This window comes from Panulirus ornatus, chromosome 7 (genome assembly GCF_036320965.1).
Source record: "Panulirus ornatus isolate Po-2019 chromosome 7, ASM3632096v1, whole genome shotgun sequence".
NCBI classification, from domain to species: Eukaryota; Metazoa; Arthropoda; class Malacostraca; order Decapoda; family Palinuridae; genus Panulirus; species Panulirus ornatus.
Genome location: NC_092230.1, coordinates 25,214,832 through 25,238,950, shown reverse-complemented (window position 1 = coordinate 25,238,950; position 24,119 = coordinate 25,214,832). Strand labels below are relative to the sequence as shown.

General features: G+C 40.7%; 1 protein-coding gene across 4 annotated transcripts in view; it reads right to left on the bottom strand.

Moving 5' to 3' along the window:
* LOC139749459 (nonsense-mediated mRNA decay factor SMG8) overlaps positions 1 to 24,119 on the bottom strand; it is a 138,370-nt gene that overhangs the window by 107,116 nt on the left and 7,135 nt on the right. For all 4 annotated transcript variants that reach the window (XM_071663355.1, XM_071663356.1, XM_071663358.1 and 1 more), the window contains exons 3-6: positions 21,386 to 21,510; positions 13,978 to 14,202; positions 13,760 to 13,860; positions 647 to 739 (exon numbers count right to left, since the gene is read on the bottom strand). In XM_071663355.1, the coding sequence (XP_071519456.1) occupies positions 647 to 739; positions 13,760 to 13,860; positions 13,978 to 14,202; positions 21,386 to 21,510 (544 nt within the window). The remainder of the gene's footprint in view (positions 1 to 646; positions 740 to 13,759; positions 13,861 to 13,977; positions 14,203 to 21,385; positions 21,511 to 24,119) is intronic.

Here is a 24,119-nt window from a genome sequence, read left to right as displayed (position 1 = left end):
ATGTATATTTGCGTGTGTGGACATGTATGTATATACATGTGTATGTGGGTGGGTTGGGCCATTCTTTCGTCTGTTTCCTTGCACTACCTCACTAACGCGGGAGACAGTGACAAAGCAAAATAAATAAATAAATAAATAAAATATGAGCATGTAAGTACATAAGTGGATGGGTCTTTTTCCATTTTTCATACATGTTTACCATCCAGTGTCTGAGAAACAGCACCAAGAAAAGACCAAGAAATGGCTTCATTCATACACATTCACTCTATACATATATATGCACTACAGTCACTGCCCCTATCCACAACAAGGCCCAACTGACCTTTCTTTGGTTCCCCAACCACTTCACATGCCCTGATTCAGCCCAGTGATGGTACAGCTTCCCTTGTATACCCTTGTTGCTCCAGTTCACTTTATCTCTTGCATGTCTCACCCTCCTGCATGTTCAGGCCAAAAACTTTTAACATATCTTTCATTCCATTATCCCACCTCCTCCTTGGTTTCCCCCTTTTCCTTTTAATATGTATACCCTCTTAGTAATACTCTCCAAATAATTTCAGCACACCCTCTTCAGCTCTCTCATACATACCCCTCTTCTATAAATGCTATATACTAAAAAAAGAATAAATACAATATAGTGTCTTACCTGCTTTGCTTTTGTGTCTTTCTCTGAAGGCTCTATCATAAAGAACTTGTATACCCGGTTGACAGCATCAAACCAAACGATTGCTTGGGGTACCTGAAATCCAATAAATATTCCTTAAAAATTATGTTTGGAAATCTAAAAAGCTTTTCTCCCTGGAACAGGGTCCCACAAGCATGTGAGATTCTCAAAGATATATTCTAGGAAGTAAATAAAGTGTGTAAGACAAGAGAACAAATGGGAACATCGGTAAAGGGGGCTAATGGGGAGGTAATAACAAGTAGTGATGATGCGAGAAGGAGATGGAGTGAGTATTTTGAAGGTTTGCTGAATGTGTTAGATGATAGAGTGGCAGATATAAGGTGTTTTGGTCGATGTGGTGTGCGAAGTGAGAGGGTTAGGGAGAATGATTTAGTAAACAGAGAAGAGGGAGTAAAAGCTTTGCGGAAGATGAAAACTGGCAAGGCAGCAGGGTTTGTATGGTATTGCAGTGGAATTTACAAAAAAAAAAAGTGGGTGACTGTGTTGTTGACTGGTTGGTAAGGATATTTAATGTATGTATGACTCATTGTGACGTGCCTAAGGATTGACGGAATGCATACATAGTGCCATTATACAAAGGCAAAGGGGATAAAGGTGAGTGCTCAAATTACAAAGGTATAAGTTTGTTGAGTATTCCTGGGAAATTATATGGGAGGGTACTGATTGAGAGGGTGAAAGCATGTACAGAGCATCAGATTGGGGAAGAGCAGTGTAGTTTCAGAAGTGGTAGAGGATGTGTGGATCAGGTGTTTGCTTTGGAGAACATATGTGAGAAATACTTAGAAAAGCAAATGGATTTGTTTGTAGCATTTATGGATCTGGAGAAGGCATATGATAGAGTTGATAGAGATGCTCTGTGGAAGGTATTAAGAATATATGGTGTGGGAGGCAAGTTGTCAGAAGCAGTGAAGAGTTTTTATCGAGGATGCAAAGGCATGTGTACAAGTAGGAAGAGTGGAAAATGATTGGTTCCCTGTGAATGTCGGTTTGTGGCAGGGTGCGTGATATCTCCATGGTTGTTTAATTTGATTATGGATGGGGTTGTTAGGGAGGTGAATGCAAGAGTTTTGGACAGAGGGGCAAGTATGCAGTCTGTTGTGGATGAGAGAGCTTGGGAAGTGAGTCAGTTGCTGTTCACTGATGATACAGTACTGGTGGCTGATTCGGGTGAGAAACTGCAGAAGCTGGTGACTGAATTTGGTAAAGCGTGTGACAAAAGAAAGCAGAGAGATAATGTGAATAGAGCAAGGTTATTAGGTACAGTAGGGTTGAGGGACAAGTCAATTGGGAGGTACGTTTGAATGGAAAAAACTGGAGGAAGTGGTGTTTTAGATATCTGGGAGTGGATTTGGCAGCGGATGGAACCATGGAAGTGGAAGTAAGCCACAAGGTGGGGGAGGGGGCAAAAGTTCTGGGAGCATTGAAAAATGCGTGGAGGGCGAGAACATTATCTCGCAAAGCAAAAATGGGTATGTTTGAAGGAGTAGTGGTTCCAACAATGTTATATGGTTGTGAGGCGTGGGCTTTAGATAAAGTTGTGTGGAGGAGGGTGGATGTGTTGGAAATGAGATGTATGAGGACAATATGTGGTGTGAGGTGGTTTGATCGAGTAAGTAATGAAAGGGTAAGAGAGATGTGTGGTAATAAAAAGAGTGTGGTTGAGAGAGCAGAAGAGGGTGTTTTAAAATGGTTTGGTCATATGGAGAGAATGACAAAAGAGGATATATGTGTCAGAGGTGGAGGGAATGAGAAGTGGGAGACCAAATTTTAGTTGGAAAGATGGAGTGAAAAACATTTTGAGCGATCAGAGCCAGAACATGTAGGAGGGTGAAAGGTGTGCAAGGAATAGAGCAAATTGGAATGATGTGGTATACCGGAGTCAGCGTGCTGTCAATGGATTGAACCAGGGCATGTGAAGTGTCTGGGGTAAACCATGGAAAGTTCTGTGGGGCCTGGACGTGGAAAGGGAGCTGTGGTTTCGGTGCATTAAACATGACAGCTAGAGACTGAGTGTGAACGAATGTGGCCTTTGTTGCCTTTTCCTAGCATTACCTCACGCGCATGCGGGGGGAGGGGGTTGTCATTTCATGTGTGGCAGGGTGGCGATGGGAATGAATAAAGGCAGAAAGTATGAACTATGTACATGTGTATAAAAGTATATGTCTGTGTATGTATATATGTGTATACATTGAAATGTATAGGTATGTATATGTGCGTGCGTGGACATGTATGCATAAACATGTGTATGTGGGTGGGTTGGGCCATTCTTTCGTCTGTTTCCTTGTGCTACGTTGCTAACACGGGAGACAGTGACAAAGTATAATATATGAATAATGTAATATATTCTACGATTACTGGGGCTTGGACCTTCTAATATTATGGTGGGGAAACACTTTAATTCCTACCTCTCACTATCCTCCCAACCAAGTGGTGGCCACTGGTTCATTTCAGGTCTGCCTTTGGTCTATCACAGACCACCAGAGATAGGATGCCAATGACCTATTTACTACTACAGTAGTTCACTACTAGCTGTATGAATGCTTAAAATTCACTAACCATGGGTATCAAACCAAAAGAAGGTTACACTTGGTTTATAAAGATTTTTCATACACATACAAGAGAGAGAGAGAGAGAGAGAGAGAGAGAGAGAGAGAGAGAGAGAGAGAGAGAGAGAGAGAGAGAATTATAATGCTGAAAGAGTAATCCAAGAAAAATTGCTCACAGGATACCAGTTCAGTGGAAATGTTTTCCAGGTTTCAAAACCTACATTTCTTTCCTCTGCAGTCTGTCCTGTGATCATGAGAGCATACCTATATGAAAGAAAAGGCTTCAGAGAAAATAATTCACATAAGGAAACAAAATCTAAAGGTGGAAATACCTCACTATTGAATTTTAGGGGCACACTAGAATCTGCCTCTCCTGAACGAGGAATCCCAAGTGTCATACAAGGTACATCCAAAATGTCTAAGCTAAGGTCCTACCTAAGGAGGGATGGAGAAGAGTGCTACAAACCTCTGTTGTTGATTTTCTCTACATGAAGATTTCTAAAGAAGGTTCTAGCAGATCCCAACTTCCTCATCTTATGTGCCACAACATACACCCCAGATCAATAAAATGAGTTACCAAGGTGCAAATGCAAATGATGCCCTTAACAATCTCTCGAAGTCTAAATTGTTCTGTTAAGACATAAAGCTCTCTTAGCGATGTCCTCTAATTGTTGATGACAATAAGGTTGTTTCTATATTCAACAGTTTCATTCTTAAGACATCAGAGGCTGTCATCAAAGAGATGTAATTTGAAGGTTTGTTGAATGTGTTTGATGACAGAGTGGCAGATATAGGGTGTTTTGGTTGAGGTGGTGTGCAAAGTGAGAGGGTTAGGGAGAATGATTAGGTAAACAGAGAAGAGGTAGTAAAAGCTTTGCGGAAGATGAAAGCCAGCAAGTCAGAGGGTTTGGATGGCATTACAGTGGAATTTATTAAAAAAGGGGGTGACTGTATTGTTGACTGGTTGGTAAGATTATTCAATGTATGTATGACTCATGGTGAGGTGCCTGAGGATTGGCGGAATGCTTGCATAGTGCCATTGTACAAAGGCAAAGGAGATAAAAGTGAGTGCTCAAATTACAGAGGTATAAGTTTGTTGAGTATTCCTAGGAAATTATATGGGAGGGTATTGACTGAGAGGGTGAAAGCATGTACAGAGCATCAGATTGGGGAAGAGCAGTGTAGTTTCAGAAGATGTAGAGGATGTGTGGATCAGATGTTTGCTTTGAAGAATGTATGTGAGAAATCCTTAGAAAAGCAAATGGATTTGTATGTAGCATTTATGGATCTGGAGAAGGCATATGATAGAGTTGATAGAGATGCTCTGTGGAAGGTATTAAGAATATATGGTGTGGGAGGCAAGTTGTTAGAAGCAGTGAAAAGTTTTTATCGAGGATGTAAGGCATGTGTACTTGTAGGAAGAGAGGTAAGTGATCGGTTCTCAGTGAATGTAGATTTGCAGCAGGGATGTGTGATGTCTCCATGGCTGTTTAATTTGTTTATGGATGGGGTTGTTAGGGAGGTGAATGCAAGAGTTTTGAAAAGAGGGGCAAGTATGCAGTCTGTTGTGGATGAGAGAGCTTGGGAAGTGAGTCAGTTGTTGTTCGCTGATGATACAGCGCTGGTGGCTGATTCAGGTGAGAAACTGCAGAAGCTGGTGACTGAGTTTGGTAAAGTGTGTGAAAGAAGAAAGTTAAGAGTAAATGTGAATAAGAGCAAGGTTATTAGGTACAGTAGGGTTGAGGGTCAAGTCAATTGGGAGGTAAGTTTGAATGGAGAAAAACTGGAGGAAGTAAAGTGTTTTAGATATCTGGGAGTGGATCTGGCAGCGGATGGAACCATGGAAGCGGAAGTGAATCATAGGGTGGGGGAGGGGGCAAAAATTCTGGGAGCATTGAAGAATGTTTGGAAGTCGAGAACATTATCTCGGAAAGCAAAAATGGGTATGTTTGAAGGAATAGTGGTTCCAACAATGTTGTATGGGTGAGGCGTGGGCTATGGATAGAGTTGTGCGCAGGAGGGTGGATGTGCTGGAAATGAGATGTTTGAGGACAATATGTGGTGTGAGGTGGTTTGATCGAGTAAGTAATAATAGGGTAAGAGAGATGCGTGGAAATAAAAAGAGTGTGGTTGAGAGAGCAGAAGAGGGTGTTTTGAAATGGTTTGGTCACATGGAGAGAATGACTGAGGAAAGATTGACCAAGAGGATACATGTGTCAGAGGTGGAAGGAACGAGGAGAAGTGGGAGACCAAGTTGGAGGTGGAAAGATGGAGTGAAAAAGATTTTGAGTGATTGGGGCCTGAACATGCAGGAGGGTGAAAGGCATGCAAGGAATAAGAGTGAATTTGAACGATGTGGTATACCGGGGTTGACGTACTGTCAATGGATTGAACCAGGGAATGTGAAGCGTCTGGGGTAAACCATGGAAAGCTCTGTGGGGCCTGGATGTGGAAAGGGAGCTGTGGTTTCGGTGCATTATTACATGACAGCTAGAGACTGAGTGTGAACGAATGGGGCCTTTGTTGTCTTTTCCTAGCGCTACCTCGCACACATGAGGGGGGAGGGGGTTGTTATTCCATGTGTAGCGAGGTGGCGATGGGAATAAATAAAGGCAGAAAGTATGAATTATGTACATGTGTATATATGTATATGTCTGTGTGTGTATATATATGTATACATTGAGATGTATAGGTATGTATATTTATGTGTGTGGACGTGTATGTATATACATGTGTATGTGGGTGGGTTGGGCCATTCCTTCGTCTGTTTCCTTGCGCTACCTCACTAACGCAGGAGACAGCAACAAAGCAAAATAAAATAATAAAAAAAAATATATATATTTTTTTTTTTGCTTTGTCGCTGTCTCCCGCGTTTGTGAGGTAGCGCAAGGAAACAGACGAAAGAAATGGCCCAACCCACCCCCATACACATGTATATACATGCGTCCACACACGCAAATATACATACCTACACAGCTTTCCATGGTTTACCCCAGACGCTTCACATGCCCTGATTCAATCCACTGACAGCACGTCAACCCCGGTATACCACATCGCTCCAATTCACTCTATTCCTTGCCCTCCTTTCACCCTCCTGCATGTTCAGGCCCCGATCACACAAAATCTTTTTCACTCCATCTTTCCACCTCCAATTTGGTCTCCCTCTTCTCCTCGTTCCCTCCACCTCCGACACATATATCCTCTTGGTCAATCTTTCCTCACTCATTCTCTCCATGTGCCCAAACCATTTGAAAACACCCTCTTCTGCTCTCTCAACCACGCTCTTTTTATTTCCACACATCTCTCTTACCCTTACGTTACTTACTCGATCAAACCACCTCACACCACACATTATCCTCAAACATCTCATTTCCAGCACATCCATCCTCCTGCGCACCACTCTATCCATAGCCCACGCCTCGCAACCATACAACATTGTTGGAACCACTATTCCTTCAAACATACCCATTTTTGCTTTCCGAGATAATGTTCTCGACTTCCACACATTCTTCAAGGCTCCCAGAATTTTCGCCCCCTCCCCCATCCTATGATCCACTTCCGCTTCCATGGTTCCATCCGCTGCCAGATCCACTCCCAGATATCTAAAACACTTTACTTCCTCCAGTTTTTCTCCATTCAAACTCACCTCCCAATTGACTTGACCCTCAACCCTACTGTACCTAATAACCTTGCTCTTATTCACATTTACTCTTAACTTTCTTCTTTCACACACTTTACCAAACTCAGTCACCAGCTTCTGCAGTTTCTCACATGAATCAGCAACCAGCGCTGTATCATCAGCGAACAACAACTGACTCACTTCCCAAGCTCTCTCATCCCCAACAGACTTCATACTTGCCCCTCTTTCCAAAACTCTTGCATTCACCTCCCTAACAACCCCATCCATAAACAAATTAAACAACCATGGAGACATCACACACCCCTGCCGCAAACCTACATTCACTGAGAACCAATCACTTTCCTCTCTTCCTACACGTACACATGCCTTACATCCTTGATAAAAACTTTTCACTGCTTCTAACAACTTGCCTCCCACACCATATATTCTTAATACCTTCCACAGAGCATCTCTATCAACTCTATCATATGCCTTCTCCAGATCCATAAATGCTACATACAAATCCATTTGCTTTTCTAAGTATTTCTCACATACATTCTTCAAAGCAAACACCTGATCCACACATCCTCTACCACTTCTGAAACCACACTGCTCTTCCCCAATCTGATGCTCTGTACATGCCTTCACCCTCTCAATCAATACCCTCCCATATAATTTACCAGGAATACTCAACAAACTTATACCTCTGTAATTTGAGCACTCACTCTTATCCCCTTTGCCTTTGTACAATGGCACTATGCATGCATTCCGCCAATCCTCAGGCACCTCACCATGAGTCATACATATATTAAATAACCTTACCAACCAGTCAACAATACAGTCACCCCCTTTTTTAATAAATTCCACTGCAATACCATCCAAACCTGCTGCCTTGCCGGCTTTCATCTTCCGCAAAGCTTTTACTACCTCTTCTCTGTTTACCAAATCATTTTCCCTAACCCTCTCACTTTGCACACCACCTCGACCAAAACACCCTATCTCTGCTACTCTATCATCAAACACATTCAACAAACCTTCAAAATACTCACTCCATCTCCTTCTCACATCACCACTACTTGTTATCACCTCCCCATTTGCGCCCTTCACTGAACGTCCCATTTGCTCCCTTGTCTTACGCACTTTATTTACCTCCTTCCAGAACATCTTTTTATTCTCCCTAAAATTTAATGATACTCTCTCACCCCAACTCTCATTTGCCCTTTTTTTCACCTCTTGCACCTTTCTCTTGACCTCCTGTCTCTTTCTTTTATACATCTCCCACTCAATTGCATTTTTTCCCTGCAAAAATCGTCCAAATGCCTCTCTCTTCTCTTTCACTAATGCTCTTACTTCTTCATCCCACCACTCACTACCCTTTCTAATCAACCCATCTCCCACTCTTCTCATGCCACAAGCATCTTTTGCGCAATCCATCACTGATTCCCTAAATACATCCCATTCCTCCCCCACTCCCCTTACTTCCATTGTTCTCACCTTTTTCCATTCTGTACTCAGTCTCTCCTGGTACTTCCTCACACAAGTCTGCTTCCCAAGCTCACTTACTCTCACCACCCTCTTCACCCCAACATTCACTCTTCTTTTCTGAAAACCCATACAAATCTTCACCTTAGCCTCCACAAGATAATGATCAGACATCCCTCCAGTTGCACCTCTCAGCACATTAACATCCAAAAGTCTCTCTTTCGCGCACCTGTCAATTAACACGTAATCCAATAACGCTCTCTGGCCATCTCTCCTACTTACATAAGTATACTTATGTATATCTCGCTTTTTAAACCAGGTATTCCCAATCATCAGTCCTTTTTCAGCACATAAATCTACAAGCTCTTCACCATTTCCATTTACAACACTGAACACCCCATGTATACCAATTATTCCCTCAACTGCCACATTACTCACCTTATATATATATATATATATATATATATATATATATATATATATATATATATATATATATATATATGTATATATCTTTTTTTTTTGTTTCATACTATTCACCATTTCCCGCGATAGCGAGGTAGCGTTAAGAACAGAGGACTGGGCCTTTGAGGGAATATCCTCACCTGGCCCTCTTCTCTGTTCCTTCTTTTGGAAAATCAAAAAAAAAATGAGAGGGGAGGATTTCCAGCCCCCCCCACTCCCTTCCCTTTTAGTCGCCTTCTACGACACGCAGGGAATACGTGGGAAGTATTCTTTCTCCCCTATCCCCAGGGAATATATATATATATATATATATATACTATCCCTGGGGATAGGGGAGAAAGAATGCTTCCCATGTATTCCCTGCATGTCGTAGAACGCCACTAAAAGGGAAGGGAGCGGGGGGCTGGAAATCCTCCCCCTCTCGTTTTTAGTTTTCCTAAAGAAGGAACAGATGAGGGGGCCAAGGGAGGATATTCCCTCAATGGCTCAGTCCTCTGTTCTTAACGCTACCTCGCTATCGCGGGAAATGGTGAATAGTATGAGGATTGGCAGAATGCTTGCACAGTGCCACTGTACAAAGGCAAAGGGGATAAAAGTGAGTGCTCAAATTACATAGGTACAAGTTTGTTGAGTATTCCTGGCAAATTATATGGGAGGGTATTGATTGAGAGGGTGAAGGCATGTACAGAGCATCAGATTGGGGAAGAGCAGTGTGGTTTCAGATGTGGTAGAGGATGTGTGGATCAGGTGTTTGCTTTGAAAAATGTATGTGAGAAATACTTAGAAAAGCAAATGGATTTGTATGTAGCATTTATGGATCTGGAGAAGGGATATGATAGAGTTGATAGAGATGCTCTGTGGAAGGTATTAAGAATATATGGTGTGGGAGGCAAGTTGTTAGAAGCAGTGAAAAGTTTTTATCGAGGATGTAAGGCATGTGTACGTGTACGAAGAGAGGAAAGTAATTGGTTCTCAGTGAATGTAGGTTTGCAGCAGGGATGTGATTTCTCCATGGTTGTTTAATTTGTTTATGGATGGGGTTGTTAGGGAGGTGAATGCTAGAGTTTTGGAAAGAGGGGCAAGTATGCAGTCTGTTGTGGATGAGAGAGCTTGGGAAGTGAGTCAGTTGTTGTTCACTGATGATACAGCGCTGGTGGCTGATTCAGGTGAGAAACTGCAGAAGCTGGTGACTGAGTTTGGTAAAGTGTGTGAAGGAAGAAAGCTGAGAGTAAATGTGAATAAGAGCAAGGTTATTAGGTACAGCAGGGTTGAGGGACAAGTCAATTGGGAGGTAAGTTTGAATGGAGAAAACTGGAGGAAGTGAAGTGTTTTAGATATCTGGGAGTGGATTTGGCAGAGGATGGAACCATGGAAGCAGAAGTGATTCATAGGGTGGGGGAGGGGGCAAAAGTTCTGGGAGCGTTGAAGAATGCGTGGAAGTCGAGAACATTATCTTGGAAAGCAAAAATGGGTATGTTTGAAGGAATAGTGATCCAACAATGTTATATGGTTGTGAGGCATGGGCAATAGATAGAGTTGTGCAGAGGAGAGGGGATGTGCTGGAAATGAGATGTTTGAGGACAATATGTGGTGTGAGGTTTTTTGACTGAGTAAGTAATAATAGGGTAAGAGAGATGTGTGGTAATAGAAAGAGTGTGGTTGAGAGAGCAGAAGAGGGTTTTTGAAATGGTTTGGTCACATGGAGAGAATGACTGAGGAAAGATTGACAATGAGGATATATGTGTCAGAGGTGGAGGGAACAAGGAGAATTGGGAGACCAAATTGGAGGTGGAAAGATGGAGTGAAAAAGATTTTGAGTGATCGAGGCCTGAACATGCAGGTGGGTGAAAGGCGTGAATTAGAACGATGTGGTATACCGGGGTCCACGTGCTGTCAATGGATTGAACCAGGGCATGTGAAGTGTCTGGGGTAAACCATGGAAAGTTGTGTGGGGCCTGGATGTGGAAAGGGAGCTGTGGTTTCGGTGCATTATTACATGACAGCGAGAGACTGAGTGTGAACGAATGTGGCCTTTGTTGTCTTTTCCTAGCGCTACCTCACATACATGCGGGGGGAGGGGGTTGTTATTTCATGTGTGGCAGGGTGGCATTGGGAATGAATAAAGGCAGACAAGTATGAATCATGTACATGTGTATATATGTATATGTCTGTATGTGTATATATATATGTATACGTTGAGATGTAAAGGTATGTATATTTGCATGGGTGGACGTCTATGTATATACATGTGTATGTGGGTGGGTTGGGCCATTCTTTCGTCTGTTTCCCTGCGCTACCTCGCTAACATGGGAGACAGCGACAAAGTAAAATAAATAAAATAAATAAATATATTTATTCTAATCATTATTATACTTTGTCGCTGTCTCCTGCATTAGTGAGGTAGCAAAAGGAAACAGATGAAAGAATGGCCCAAACCACCAACATACACATGTGTATACATACACATCCACACACACACATATACATACCTATACATCTCAACGTATACATATATATACACACACTGACATATACATATATACATATGTACATAATTCATAGTCTGCCCTTATTCATTCCCATTGCCACCCCACTGCCACATAATGGAATACCAACCCCATCCCCCTGCATGTGTGCGAGGCAGCGCTAGGAAAAGACAACAAAGGCCCCATTCGTTCACACTCAGTCTCTAGCTATTATGTATAAGCACCGAAACCACAGCTCCCTTTCCACATCCAGGCCCCACAGAACTTTCCATGGTTTACCCCAGACGCTTCACATGCCCTGGTTCAATCCACTGACAGCACGTCGACCCCGGTATACCACATCGTTCCAACTCACTCTATTCCTTGCACACCTTTCCCCCTCCTGCATGTATATATAATACTCCTTCTAGAACCACAGGTTACAAGTAAACCTTTTTATAAAATTGCTGAGCAAAAGTGTCAGAAAATCTGTATTAGACTGAAATATGTCAAGGACTTTTGAAAGTCCCACTAGGGTAATAATGGAGAAGCTACCAACCTCCTTAAAAGAAAGGACTGGAGGAGTTTTTCCTAAAAGCCCTAATAGATTAATCCTTTCAGTGTGGCAGTCATTATATCCGCTATATACTCTATGAGTAAGACATTCTCAAGTATTGAAACATACCTCCTTAAGTATGTTACTTGGAGTAACTAGAACATAATCTAAATGATACACAAATCACTCCTGTGAAAAATTGCTTACATATGCAATGTGCCCACCAATGAACTTATACTGCTCTGCTGCATGGCAAATGAGATACACCATGAGAACTATCAGGCATACATGTTTAGATGTGGTATTTCTGGTAGTTTTTGTTACAAATGAGTATGACTATTCAGTCTTTATTACCAATTTCTTATCCCTGGGGATAGGGCAGAAAGAGTACTTCCCATGTATTCCCTGTGCGTCACTGAAGGTGACTAAGAGAGGTGGGAACGGGTGACTGGAAATCCTTCCTTCCCATATCATTTTCCAAAAGAAGGAACAGAGCAAAGAGCCAAGTGGGGATTCTTTTTTTCCTATAAGGCTCTGTCATCTGTTCTTGATGCTGCCTTGCTCACATGGGAAATGGCAAGCATGAAAAGAAAAAAAAAACATATCACCAATTTTGTAGGTGCTTCAAAGTTCAACAAACATAATAAGAAAGGGCACAAACATACAGGCCTCCGACATGTTCATCCAGACTGACTAGAATAGTAAAAAATTTTAAGCTACAACACCAGGTAACAATGTTTTATTATAGAAAGTGTTTTTTATCTTCATACACACTTGCCATTTCCCATATAAGTGAGGTAGCATTGAGAACAGATGACTGAGCCTTACAGGGAAAATCCCTCGCTTAGCTCCTTGCTCTGTTCCTTACTTTGGAAAGTAATAATAGAGGAGGGAGTATTTCCAGCACCCCTTCTTAGTCACCTCCTATGACATGCAGGGAATACATGGGCAGAAGTCTTTCTCCCCTATCCACAAGGATGAAAATGTAAAATATTGACTAATATAAATGATGTGAGAATGTGGTGTACTTTTCTTAAGCTCCACTGTTTCCTTTGCATTCCATACTAGAAGGTTTGACATGGAAAAAATTTAATGTTTTTATAGTGGGTTTAAACTGCTTGACCTATGATGATTTGACTTGCAACATAGTTTATTGGAACAAAACCCTATTTCAAGTCAGGAAAATGGTGGATCTATTCATATGTGATTGTTACATAATATTACGTACACAAAACACTAAATTCAAAACCAAAATTATCTTCACAAAGCAAGTTTTAAAGTGCCAAAATAAATATTTCTGTTGCTTCATTTAACTATTTTTACATAATAAAGTTTAAATAATTCTTCTGAAAGTTATCATATTACATACCACTAAAACAATCACAAAAACCAATGCACAATACAGTGTTCATTGGGTGCCACGGTAAATATGTATAAAAAAAATTATTTTCTTCAATACTTCAGGCTATACATGATCTGTTCTAACCTGAATCTGTGCAAGGAAAAGGCTTGAGGTAGTTATCTAAACCATGTGATGCTCATAATAATGCACCAATGCACTTCTTGTGAATTTTTAAAGTGGAAGACATATGATGTGTCATTAGAATGTGAGCCTGAGTCTTTTTGGATTCCCTAAAGACATCTAATGTCTTAAGGAATCAGAAAATACCTGGTAGGCATCTGTCCCTTGTACAAATGTATTTTCCAATACAGAGATTTGCTTTTTAATATCAAAGACTCCTATCATGGACAGAAGTCTTCAGTATAGATATATGCAAAAACAAAAGTTTCTAATGAATATCAAAAGGAGCACTGAAATCTATGATTTCAAAGTAGTCAAATCTTCTCTAAAGTTTTCTTAACTGACAGTGAACATGAAAAAAGACCTACACATTGGAAATCTAGATAATGTTACAATTTCTAACATAAATAATACAGTACCTGGAAAAATACTGGACCCGAGTGCCTTCCCACATTGTCATCAAATCCTTTTCCTAGTGCCTGGTCAATATGTTGTTGCAGAAATATGTTGAAACTATGTTCTGCAAAAGAATTTTTGCAGAGGTAAATAATATTTTCCAGAAGGCTATGTCAGCCATTCATTTATATCAGAGAAAAAATAAAAAACTCTCCTCCTTCAGTGAAGCTATGATACTCACCTAAATTTCGCTTTCTTTCTGTAGCCACTCCTGCAAGGATTGATGCACTGAGTGCATCTGCAGAAGTGCCTGAAAGAGTGGGCTGAAATGCAGGTGAATCCCATCCACTGCCTGAGGTGACCATACCACTCAAACCTCTTCCTCCCCTACTGCTTCCACCTTCACTGCTGATATTCTTGCAACCTGATCCCAAAGCCAGCTGATTAAGCTCACTGATAATACCATCTGTCAAAAAAGATAATCATAAAGTCAAATTCTTTTAGTTGTCAAATATAAAGTTTTGTAATCAACAGCTCACTGACTGTTCTTGTTTTAAAAGTTCTGGATACATGTGATCTATCTAAATGGTGAATCTAAAAATGTGGGGTAAAGTATAAATACCTCATAAACGTCTGCTAATAAGGTCACTGATGATGGATTTGATGATGGATAAGCCTCTCCCCTTTCTCCAACAACAGTGGTGTCCCTTAAGGTTCAATCCTGTCTCCTACACTTTTTCTTCTTTTTCACAATGATTTCCTTTCTCTTACAAATAACCAAATGCACTCATAATGACTCAACACTTCATTCCTCCACATCCTTCAATTCTGCTCCTTCTTCTCTCACCCTATCTGCATCTCGTCTCAACAAGACCTCCTCAATAAACTCAAACCACCAAACACAAAAAAATCCTTGCCTTCAGTGATAGTGACCTCTCCATACATTTCCCAACACACCCACGACCCCTATGTACCCACCCACCCCATGGTCCATGCCAGCTCCCATAGTTCCATTCACTGCCATGTCAACTCTACAGTCAATCTTAGATTCTAACCAATCTGTCTTGTCCCCCTGCTAAACCCCGTGACTTTACTGTTATTCACATTATCTCTTAACTTCCTCCTTTCACACACTCTCCCAGACTCAGATACCTGCATCTAGATTCTCCCACTAAAGCTGTGCCAAAATGAAAAAGGAAATGATTTACGACTGACGACCCCTCCTAACCCCCAGCATACTGTAGATCCATGTCTCTCCTTTAGACTCCTGTATATACCTCTCGTGCCATCCCATTCACTGTAAAATAAAACAGCCTTGAGGACAACACCCACCTTTAACAAAGATGCACCTCCACTTGAAACCACTCATCCTCCTAACTTCCTTCTCACACCCATACCTTATTTCCCTTATAAAATCTCTGCATCGAGTAGCTTTCCTACTACATTTAGTATTTATACAATTTTCTACATGGAATAATGATGATGATAATAATAATAATAATGACAATAACAACAACAACAACAAATTAAACAACCATGGTGACATCCCACACCCCTGCCGCAAACCAACATTCACTGAGCACCAATCACTTTCTTCCTACTCATACATATGCCTTACGTCCTCGATAAAAACTTTTCACTGCTTCTAACAACTTGCCTTCCACACCATATATTCTTAATATCTTTATCAGAGCAACTCTATCATATGCCTTCTCCAGATCCATAAATGCTACATACAAATTCATTTCCTTTTCTAAGTATTTCTCACATACATTCTTCAAAACAAACACCTGATCCACACATCCTCTACCTTTTCTGAAGCCACACTGCTCTTCCCCAATCTAATGCTCTGTACATGCATTCACCCTCTCAATCAATACCCTCCCATATAATTTCCCAGGAATATTCAACAAACTTATACCTCTGTAATTTGAGCAATCACCTTTATCCCCTTTGCCCTTGTACAATGGCACTATGCAAGCATTCCACCAATCCTCAGGCACCTCACCGTTAGTCATACATACATCAAATAACCTTACCAACCAGTCAACAACAGAGTCACCCCCTTTTTTAATAAATTCCACTGCAATACCATCCAAACCTGCTGCCTTGCTGGCTTTCATCTTCTGCAAAGCTTTTACTACCTCCTCTCTGTTTACCAAATCATTCTCCCTAACCCTCTCACTTTGTACACCACCTCGACCAAAACACCCTATATCTGCCACTCTATCATCAAACACATTCAACAAACCTTCAAAATACTCACTCCATCTCCTCACATCACCACTACTTGTTATTACCTCCCCATTAGCCCCCTTCACTAATGTTCCCATTTGTTCCCTTGTCTTACGGACTTTATTTACCTCCTTCCAAAATATCTTTTCATTCTCCCTAAAATTTAATGATACTCTCTTGCCCCAACTCTCATTTGCCCTCTTTTTCACCTCTTGCACCTTTCTCTTGACCTCCTGCCTCTTTCTTTTATACCTCTCCCACTCATTTGCACTATTTCCCTGCAAAACTCGTCAAAATGCCTCTCTCTTCTCTTTCACTAATACTCTTACTTCTTCATCCCACAACTCACTACTCTTTCTAATCTGCCCACCTCCCACGCTTCTCATGCCATGAGCATCTTTTGCGCAAGCCATCACTGCTTCCCTAAATACATCCCATTCCTCCTCCACTCCCCTTATGTCCTTTGCTCTCACCTTTTTCCATTCTGTACTCAGTCTCTCCTGGTACTTCCTCACACAAGTCTCCTTCCCAAGCTCACTTACTCTCACCACTCTCTTCACCCCAACATTCTCTCTTCTTTTCTGACAACCTCTGCAAATCTTCACCTTCACCTCCACAATATAATGATCAGACATCCCTCCAGTTACACCTCTCAGCACATTAACATCCAAAAGTCTCTCTTTCACACGCCTATCAATTAACACATAATCCAATAATGCTCTCTGGCCATCTCTCCTACTTACATACGTATACTTATGTATATCTCTCTTTTTAAACCTGGTATTCCTAATCACCAGTCCTTTTTCAGCACACAAATCTATGAGCTCTTCACCATTTCCATTTACAACACTGAACACCCCATGTACACCAATTATTCCCTCAACTGCCACATTACTCGCCTTTGCATTAAAATCACCCATCACTATAACCCGGTTTCGTAAATCAAAACTACTAACACACTCACTCACCTGCTCCCAAAACACCTGCCCAGGTGCATAGACACCAATAATCACCCATCTCTCTCCATCCACTTTCAGTTTTACCCATATCAATCTAGAGTTTATTTTCTTACACTCTATCACATACTCCCACCACACCTGTTTCAGGAGTAGTGCTACTCCTTCCCATGCTCTTGTCCTCTCACCAACCCCCGACTTTACTCCCAAAACATTCCCAAACCACTCTTCCCCTTTACCCTTGAGCTTTGTTTCACTCAGAGCCAAAACATCCAGGTTCCTTTCCTCAAACATATTACCTATCTCTCCTTTTTTCTCATCTTGGTTACAGCAACACACATCTAGACACCCCAATCTGAGCCTTCGAGGAGGATGAGCACTCCCCGTGTGACTCCATCTGTTACCCCTTTTAAGAAAGTTAAAATACAAGGAGGGGAGGGTTTCTAGCCCCCCACTCCAGTCGCCTTTAGTTGCCTTCTACGACACGTGAGGAATGTGTGGGAAGTATTCTTTCTCCCCTATCCCCAGGGATAATGAAATAAATAATTTTTTTTTTTTTTTTTTTGCTTTGTCGCTGTCTCCCGCGTTTGCGAGGTAGCGCAAGGAAACAGACAAAAGAAATGGCCCAACCCACCCCCATACACATGCCTTGATTCAATCCACTGACAGCACGTCAACCCCGGTATACCACATCGCTCCAATTCACTCTATTCTTTGCCCTCCTTTCACCCTCCTGCATGTTCAGGCCCCGATCACACAAAATCCTTTTCACTCCATCTTTCCACCTCCAATTTGGTCTCCCTCTTCTCCTCGTTCCCTCCACCTCCGACACATATATCCTCTTGGTCAATCTTTCCTCACTCATTCTCTCCATGTGACCAAACCATTTCAAAACACCCTCTTCTGCTCTCTCAACCACGCTCTTTTTATTTCCACACATCTCTCTTACCCTTACGTTACTTACTCGATCAAACCACCTCACACCACACATTGTCCTCAAACATCTCATTTCCAGCACATCCATCCTCCTGCGCACAACTCTATCCATAGTCCACGCCTCGCAACCATACAACATTTTTGGAACCACTATTCCTTCAAACATACCCATTTTTGCTTTCCGAGATAATGTTCTCGACTTCCACACATTCTTCAAGGCTCCCAGAATTTTTGCCCCTCCCCCACACTATGATCCACTTCCGCTTCCATGGTTCCATCCGCTGCCAGATCCACTCCCAGATATCTAAAACACTTCACTTCCTCCAGTTTTTCTCCATTCAAACTCACCTCCCAAATGAATTGACCCTCAACCCTACTGTACCTAATAACCTTGCTCTTATTCACATTTACTCTTAACTTTCTTCTTTCACACACTTTACCAAACTCAGTCACCAGCTTCTGCAGTTTCTCACATGAATCAGCCACCAGCGCTGTATCATCAGCGAACAACAACTGACTCACTTCCCAAGCTCTCTCATCCCCAACAGACTTCATACTTGCCCCTCTTTCCAAAACTCTTGCATTCACCTCCCTAACAACCCCATCCATAAACAAATTAAACAACCATGGAGACATCACACACCCCTGCCGCAAACCTACATTCACCGAGAACCAATCACTTTCCTCTCTTCCTACACGTACACATGCCTTACATCCTCGATAAAAACTTTTCACTGCTTCTAACAACTTGCCTCCCACACCATATATTCTTAATACCTTCCAGAGAGCATCTCTATCAACTCTATCATATGCCTTCTCCAGATCCATAAATGCTACATACAAATCCATTTGCTTTTCTAAGTATTTCTCACATACATTCTTCAAAGCAAACACCTGATCCACACATCCTCTACAACTTCTGAAACCACACTGCTCTTCCCCAATCTGATGCTCTGTACATGCCTTCACCCTCTCAATCAATACCCTCCCATATAATTTACCAGGAATACTCAACAAACTTATACCTCTGTAATTTGAGCACTCACTCGTATCCCCTTTGCCTTTGTACAATGGCACTATGCACACATTCCGCCAATCCTCAGGCACCTCACCATGAGTCATACATACATTAAATAACCTTACCAACCAGTCAATAATACAGTCACCCCCTTTTTTAATAAATTCCACTGCAATACCATCCAAACCTGCTGCCTTGCCGGCTTTCATCTTCCGCAAAGCTTTTACTACCTCTTCTCTGTTTACCAAATCATTTTCCCTAACCCTCTCACTTTGCACACCACCTCGACCAAAACACCCTATATCTGCCACTCTGTCATCAAACACATTCAACAAACCTTCAAAATACTCACTCCATCTCCTTCTCACATCACCACTACTTGTTATCACCTCCCCATTTGCGCCCTTCACTGAAGTTCCCATTTGCTCCCTTGTCTTACGCACTTTATTTACCTCCTTCCAGAACATCTTTTTATTCTCCCTAAATAAATAACAATAATAATAATAATAATAATAATAATAATAATAATAATAATAATAACAAATGCAAAAGTAAGTAATGTGGTAGTTCAGGGTATAACTGGTGGAAATGGGGTATTCAGTGTTATAATGAAAATGGTGCAGAGCTTGTGGAGTTGTATTCTGAAAAAAGATTGGTGACTGGGGATACCTGGCTTAAAAAGAGATATACACAAGTGTACGTATGTGAGTAGGAAATGGTGAATGGGCATTATTGGATTATGTATTAACTGATAGGTGTGTAAAAAGAGAGACCTTTGGGTGTAAATGTGCTGAGAGGGGCTGCTGGTGTGATGTCGAATCACTATCTTGTGGAGGCAAGGGTGAAGATTTGTAAAGGTTTTTTGAGAGGAAACAATATTGAGGAGCAGAGAGTGGTAAGAGCAAGTGAGCTTGGAAAGGAGAGCTGTGTGAAGAAATACCAGGAGAGATGGAGTGCAGAAAGGCAAACGGTGAGAACAAATGAAGTGAGGGGAGTGGGTGAGGAATGGGCTGTACTTAAGGAAGCAATGACGGCATGTGCAAGAAATGCATGAGGTATGTGATGTGAAAGGTGAAAGAGAAAAGAGAGGCATTTAGGCAGTAGTTACAAGAAGAGAGAGCAAATGATTGATTAGAAGATGTATACGAGAAAGTGGCTGAAAAAAAGAGCAAATGAGAGGGGTGGTGAGAAAGTATCATTAAACTTTAGAGAAAATAGAGAGATGTTTTGAAAGGAGGTAAAAAAAGTGCAAAAGACAAGAGAACTAATAGGAACATCAGTAAGGGGGCAACAGGGGAAGTGATAACAGGTAGCAATAAAGTGAGTATTTTGAAGGATTGTTATATGTGTTAGGTGATAAGAGTGACAGATGCAGGGTGTTTTGGTTGGGGTGGTATGCGAAGTTGGAGAGTCAGGAAGAGTGGTGCGGTGATGAGAAAAGAAGTGGTGAAAGCCTTGCATAAGATGAAATCTGAAAAGGCAGCAGGAGTGGGTGGTATTGCAGGTGAATTAATTAAGAAAGGGGGTGACTGTGATGTTAATTGGTTGGTAAGGATATTCAATGTATGCGTGGATCATGGTGAAGTGCCTAAGGATTGGAGGTACGCATGTATAGTGCCACTGTATAGTGGCAAAAGGGATAAAGGTGAGTGCTCAAACTACAGAGGCATAAATTTGTTGAGTATACCTGGAAAATTACATGGGAGGGTATTAACTAAAAGAGTGTAGGAATGTACAAGGCATCAAATTGTGGAATAGCAGTGTGGTTTCAGAGGTGGTAGAGGATGTGTGTGGATCAGATGTTTGCTGTGAAGAATGTGTGAGAGAAATACTTAGAAAACAGAAGGATTTATATGTGGCATTTATGGATCTGGGAGAAGCATATGAAAGGGTTGACAGAGATGCTTTATGGAAGGTCTTAAGAGTATGTGCAGAGGGAGGTAAGCTGCTAAAAGCAGATAAGTTTTTATCAAGGGTGTAAGGCATTTGTACAAGTGGAGTAATATACACTCGGAAATACAAATCAAACAATGTAATGGATGCAGTGAAACTTAAGCACTTGGTTTACACTCTCAAAAAAGCTTTGGAAAAGTTGCTTACTACTGAGTTCAGTATATTTACAGTACTACTTTAAGTAACAAACAATGCTTAACAAATGAAAGGAATTTGCATACCAACCTATGACCATGACATAAATACTTGGAACAGAAAAAGATAAAAATCTACTGAGTGGAAGAAGGGAAAAGAATGCAAATAGTTTAAAATCCACAAGTAGTTACAATAATTTTTTATTCATAATGTATATAAAATACCAAACTACAAAAAAAGATACTCAGCATTACCAGTTTCAGTCATTCAAAAATACTGGGTACAGGCAATACATAAAAATTTAGGTGCTTGTAAAAAAAAAAGCAGTCTTGTGATAACAGGAATGGACACAAATGTTGTGACAGTTAATCAGATGATGTGTGGACATTAACACAACTAAATATTATCATACCTACCTGGTAAGGAACAGAGCTTGTGCAGCGTTTTATTGATAAGGGATGATGCTGGTACCTCTTCCTGGCTCTCCTCCATAATGTAAACATATGCTTGGTTGTTGGGCAAGGCAAACAATGAGTTTGCACTGTACAAGGAATAAGATGATTTAGTCTTAATCTTGAACCAAATTGTGAATATGTTTTATCATTACAGGATTATCTTTCAGAGGTATCAAATTGCCAGAAATTTCTAAGAAAACATCGTGAAGACAAACATCCCCCATACTGCAATGTTGCATCAGATGCTCAAGGATATATGGTTATCATTTAGTCTCTTCCCTCACTCAATGTTACATACTACAGTAACAGTAAATAAAACATGAAAGCAATTCCATATATTGTTGCTTGCACTCACACAAAACCTGTGTAAGGAAGTACCAGGACAGATTAAGTGTAGAATGGCAAAAGGTGAGAGCAAATGAAATGAGGGAGGTGGGTGACTTTGATGTCTTGGATGATATTAATTTACCTGTTTCAAAGTCTGTTTTCATTGAACAGATAAAATTGTGTATAAAAGACTGAGTATTTCAATTCAATGGAGATTATTATGCTCAAAAATTTGGTATGGCAATGGGTAACCCTCTTTCACCTGTACTAAGTAATCTTTATTTGGAATTTTTTGAAACAAAATTACTAAAGGATACCTTACCTTCTAATGCAATTTGGTTTAGGTATGTAGATGATGTTCTTTGTGTTTGGCCAACAAATGAAAATTTACAAATATTTCTCCCCTTACTTAACAATTTAGTACCTTCCATCAAATTTACTGTAGAAAATGAAAATTATGGTATGTTTCCATTTTTAGATTGCATGATTCATAGGCAAAGAAACAAGTTTAAGTTTAGCATATACAGAAAACCCACCAATGTATGCTCATATATCCATTATTACTCATCTCAACATGACAGAGTTAAATCATCATCATTTCAATCTATGTTCCTTAGGGCATTATGTATTTGCAGTCCAGAGTTTATTGATGATGAGTTTGACAAGATGTATTCTACTGGATCTAAGTTAAAGTACCCTAGATCTTTCATTGATAAGTTAGCAAAGAAATCATTTTATAGAGTTGAGCCCAAACCTCCCATTGACATCAAGAATCTTTTAGTTCCCCCTTTTGATAATAATTTCACTATACTTCCCATGTTCCTTAAATCCTTAATGTAAATGTTGCCTTTAGCAACAATAACACTATAAAGAATATCAATCAGGAATTCAACAAAAAAATTCTCTTGGATGCATCTATAAAGTGCCTTGTGGAAATTGTGAAAAATTTTATGTTGGTCAGACTAGTAAGGATCTTTCTGTTAGACTTAAGCAAGATAAATATAGTATAAGAACGGGACAAGAATCAAATGCCTTGTTTAATCACGTTAAAAACTATGATCATTGTACTGACTGGAGTAATGCCATCTCAGTTATTAACTCTATTACCAAGAGAAATATCATTGAATCTTCTATTATTAAATAGACAAAGAATTATAATCTTAATATTAGTGATGGTCTACACAAATTAGATAACTTTCTTGTTGATAAAATTTGTAAAATGATAAGTTTTTTTATGATAAGTGATAAGTGATAAGTGATAAATGATAAGTTTATGAGTTTAAGTAAATTAAGTTTAAGTAAATTCTATCTATTATACTTTGTTGCTGTCTCCCGCGTCAGCGAGGTAGCGCAAGGAAACAGACGAAAGAATGGCCCAACCCACCCACATACACATGTATATACATACAGGACCACACACGCACACATACATACCTATACATCTCAACGTATACATACAGATACACACACAGACATATACATATATACACATGTACATAATTCATACTGTCTGCCCTTATTCATTCCTGTCACCAACCCACTACACATGAAATGACAACCCCTTCCCCCAAATGTGTGCGAGGTAGCGCTAGGAAAAGACAACAAAGGCCACATTCGTTCACACTCAGTCTCTAGCTGTCATGTATAATGCACCAAAACCACAGCTCCCTTTCCACATCTAGGCCCCACAGAACTTTCCATAGTTTACCCCAGACGCTTCACATGCCCTGGTTCAATCCATTTATAGCACGTCGATCCCAGAATACCACATCGTTCCAATTTACTCTATTCCTTGCACGCCTTTCACCCTCCTGCATGTTCAGGCCTCGATCACTCAAAATCTTTTTCACTCCACCTTTCCACCTCCAATTTAGTCACCCACTTCTCGTTCCCTCCACCTCTGAGACATATATCCTCTTTGTCAATCTTTCTTTACTCATTCTCTCCATGTGACCAAACCATTTCAAAACACCCTCTTCTGCTCTCTCAACCACACTGTTTTTATTACCACACATCTCTCTTACCCTTACGTTACTTACTCGATCAAACCACCTCACACTACACACTGTCCTCAAACACCTCATTTCCAGCACATCCACCCTCCTCCGCACAACTCTATCTATAGCCCACGCCTTACAACCATATAACATTGTTGGAACCACTATTCCTTCAAACATACCCATTTTTGCTTTCCAAGATAACATTCTCGACTTCCACACATTTTTCAATGCTCCCAGAACTTTCAACCCCTGCCCCCACCCTATGATTCACTTCCGCTTCCATGGTTCCATCTGCTGCCAAATCCATTCCCAGATATCTAAAACACTTCACTTCCTCCAGTTTTTCTCTATTCAAATTTACCTCCCAG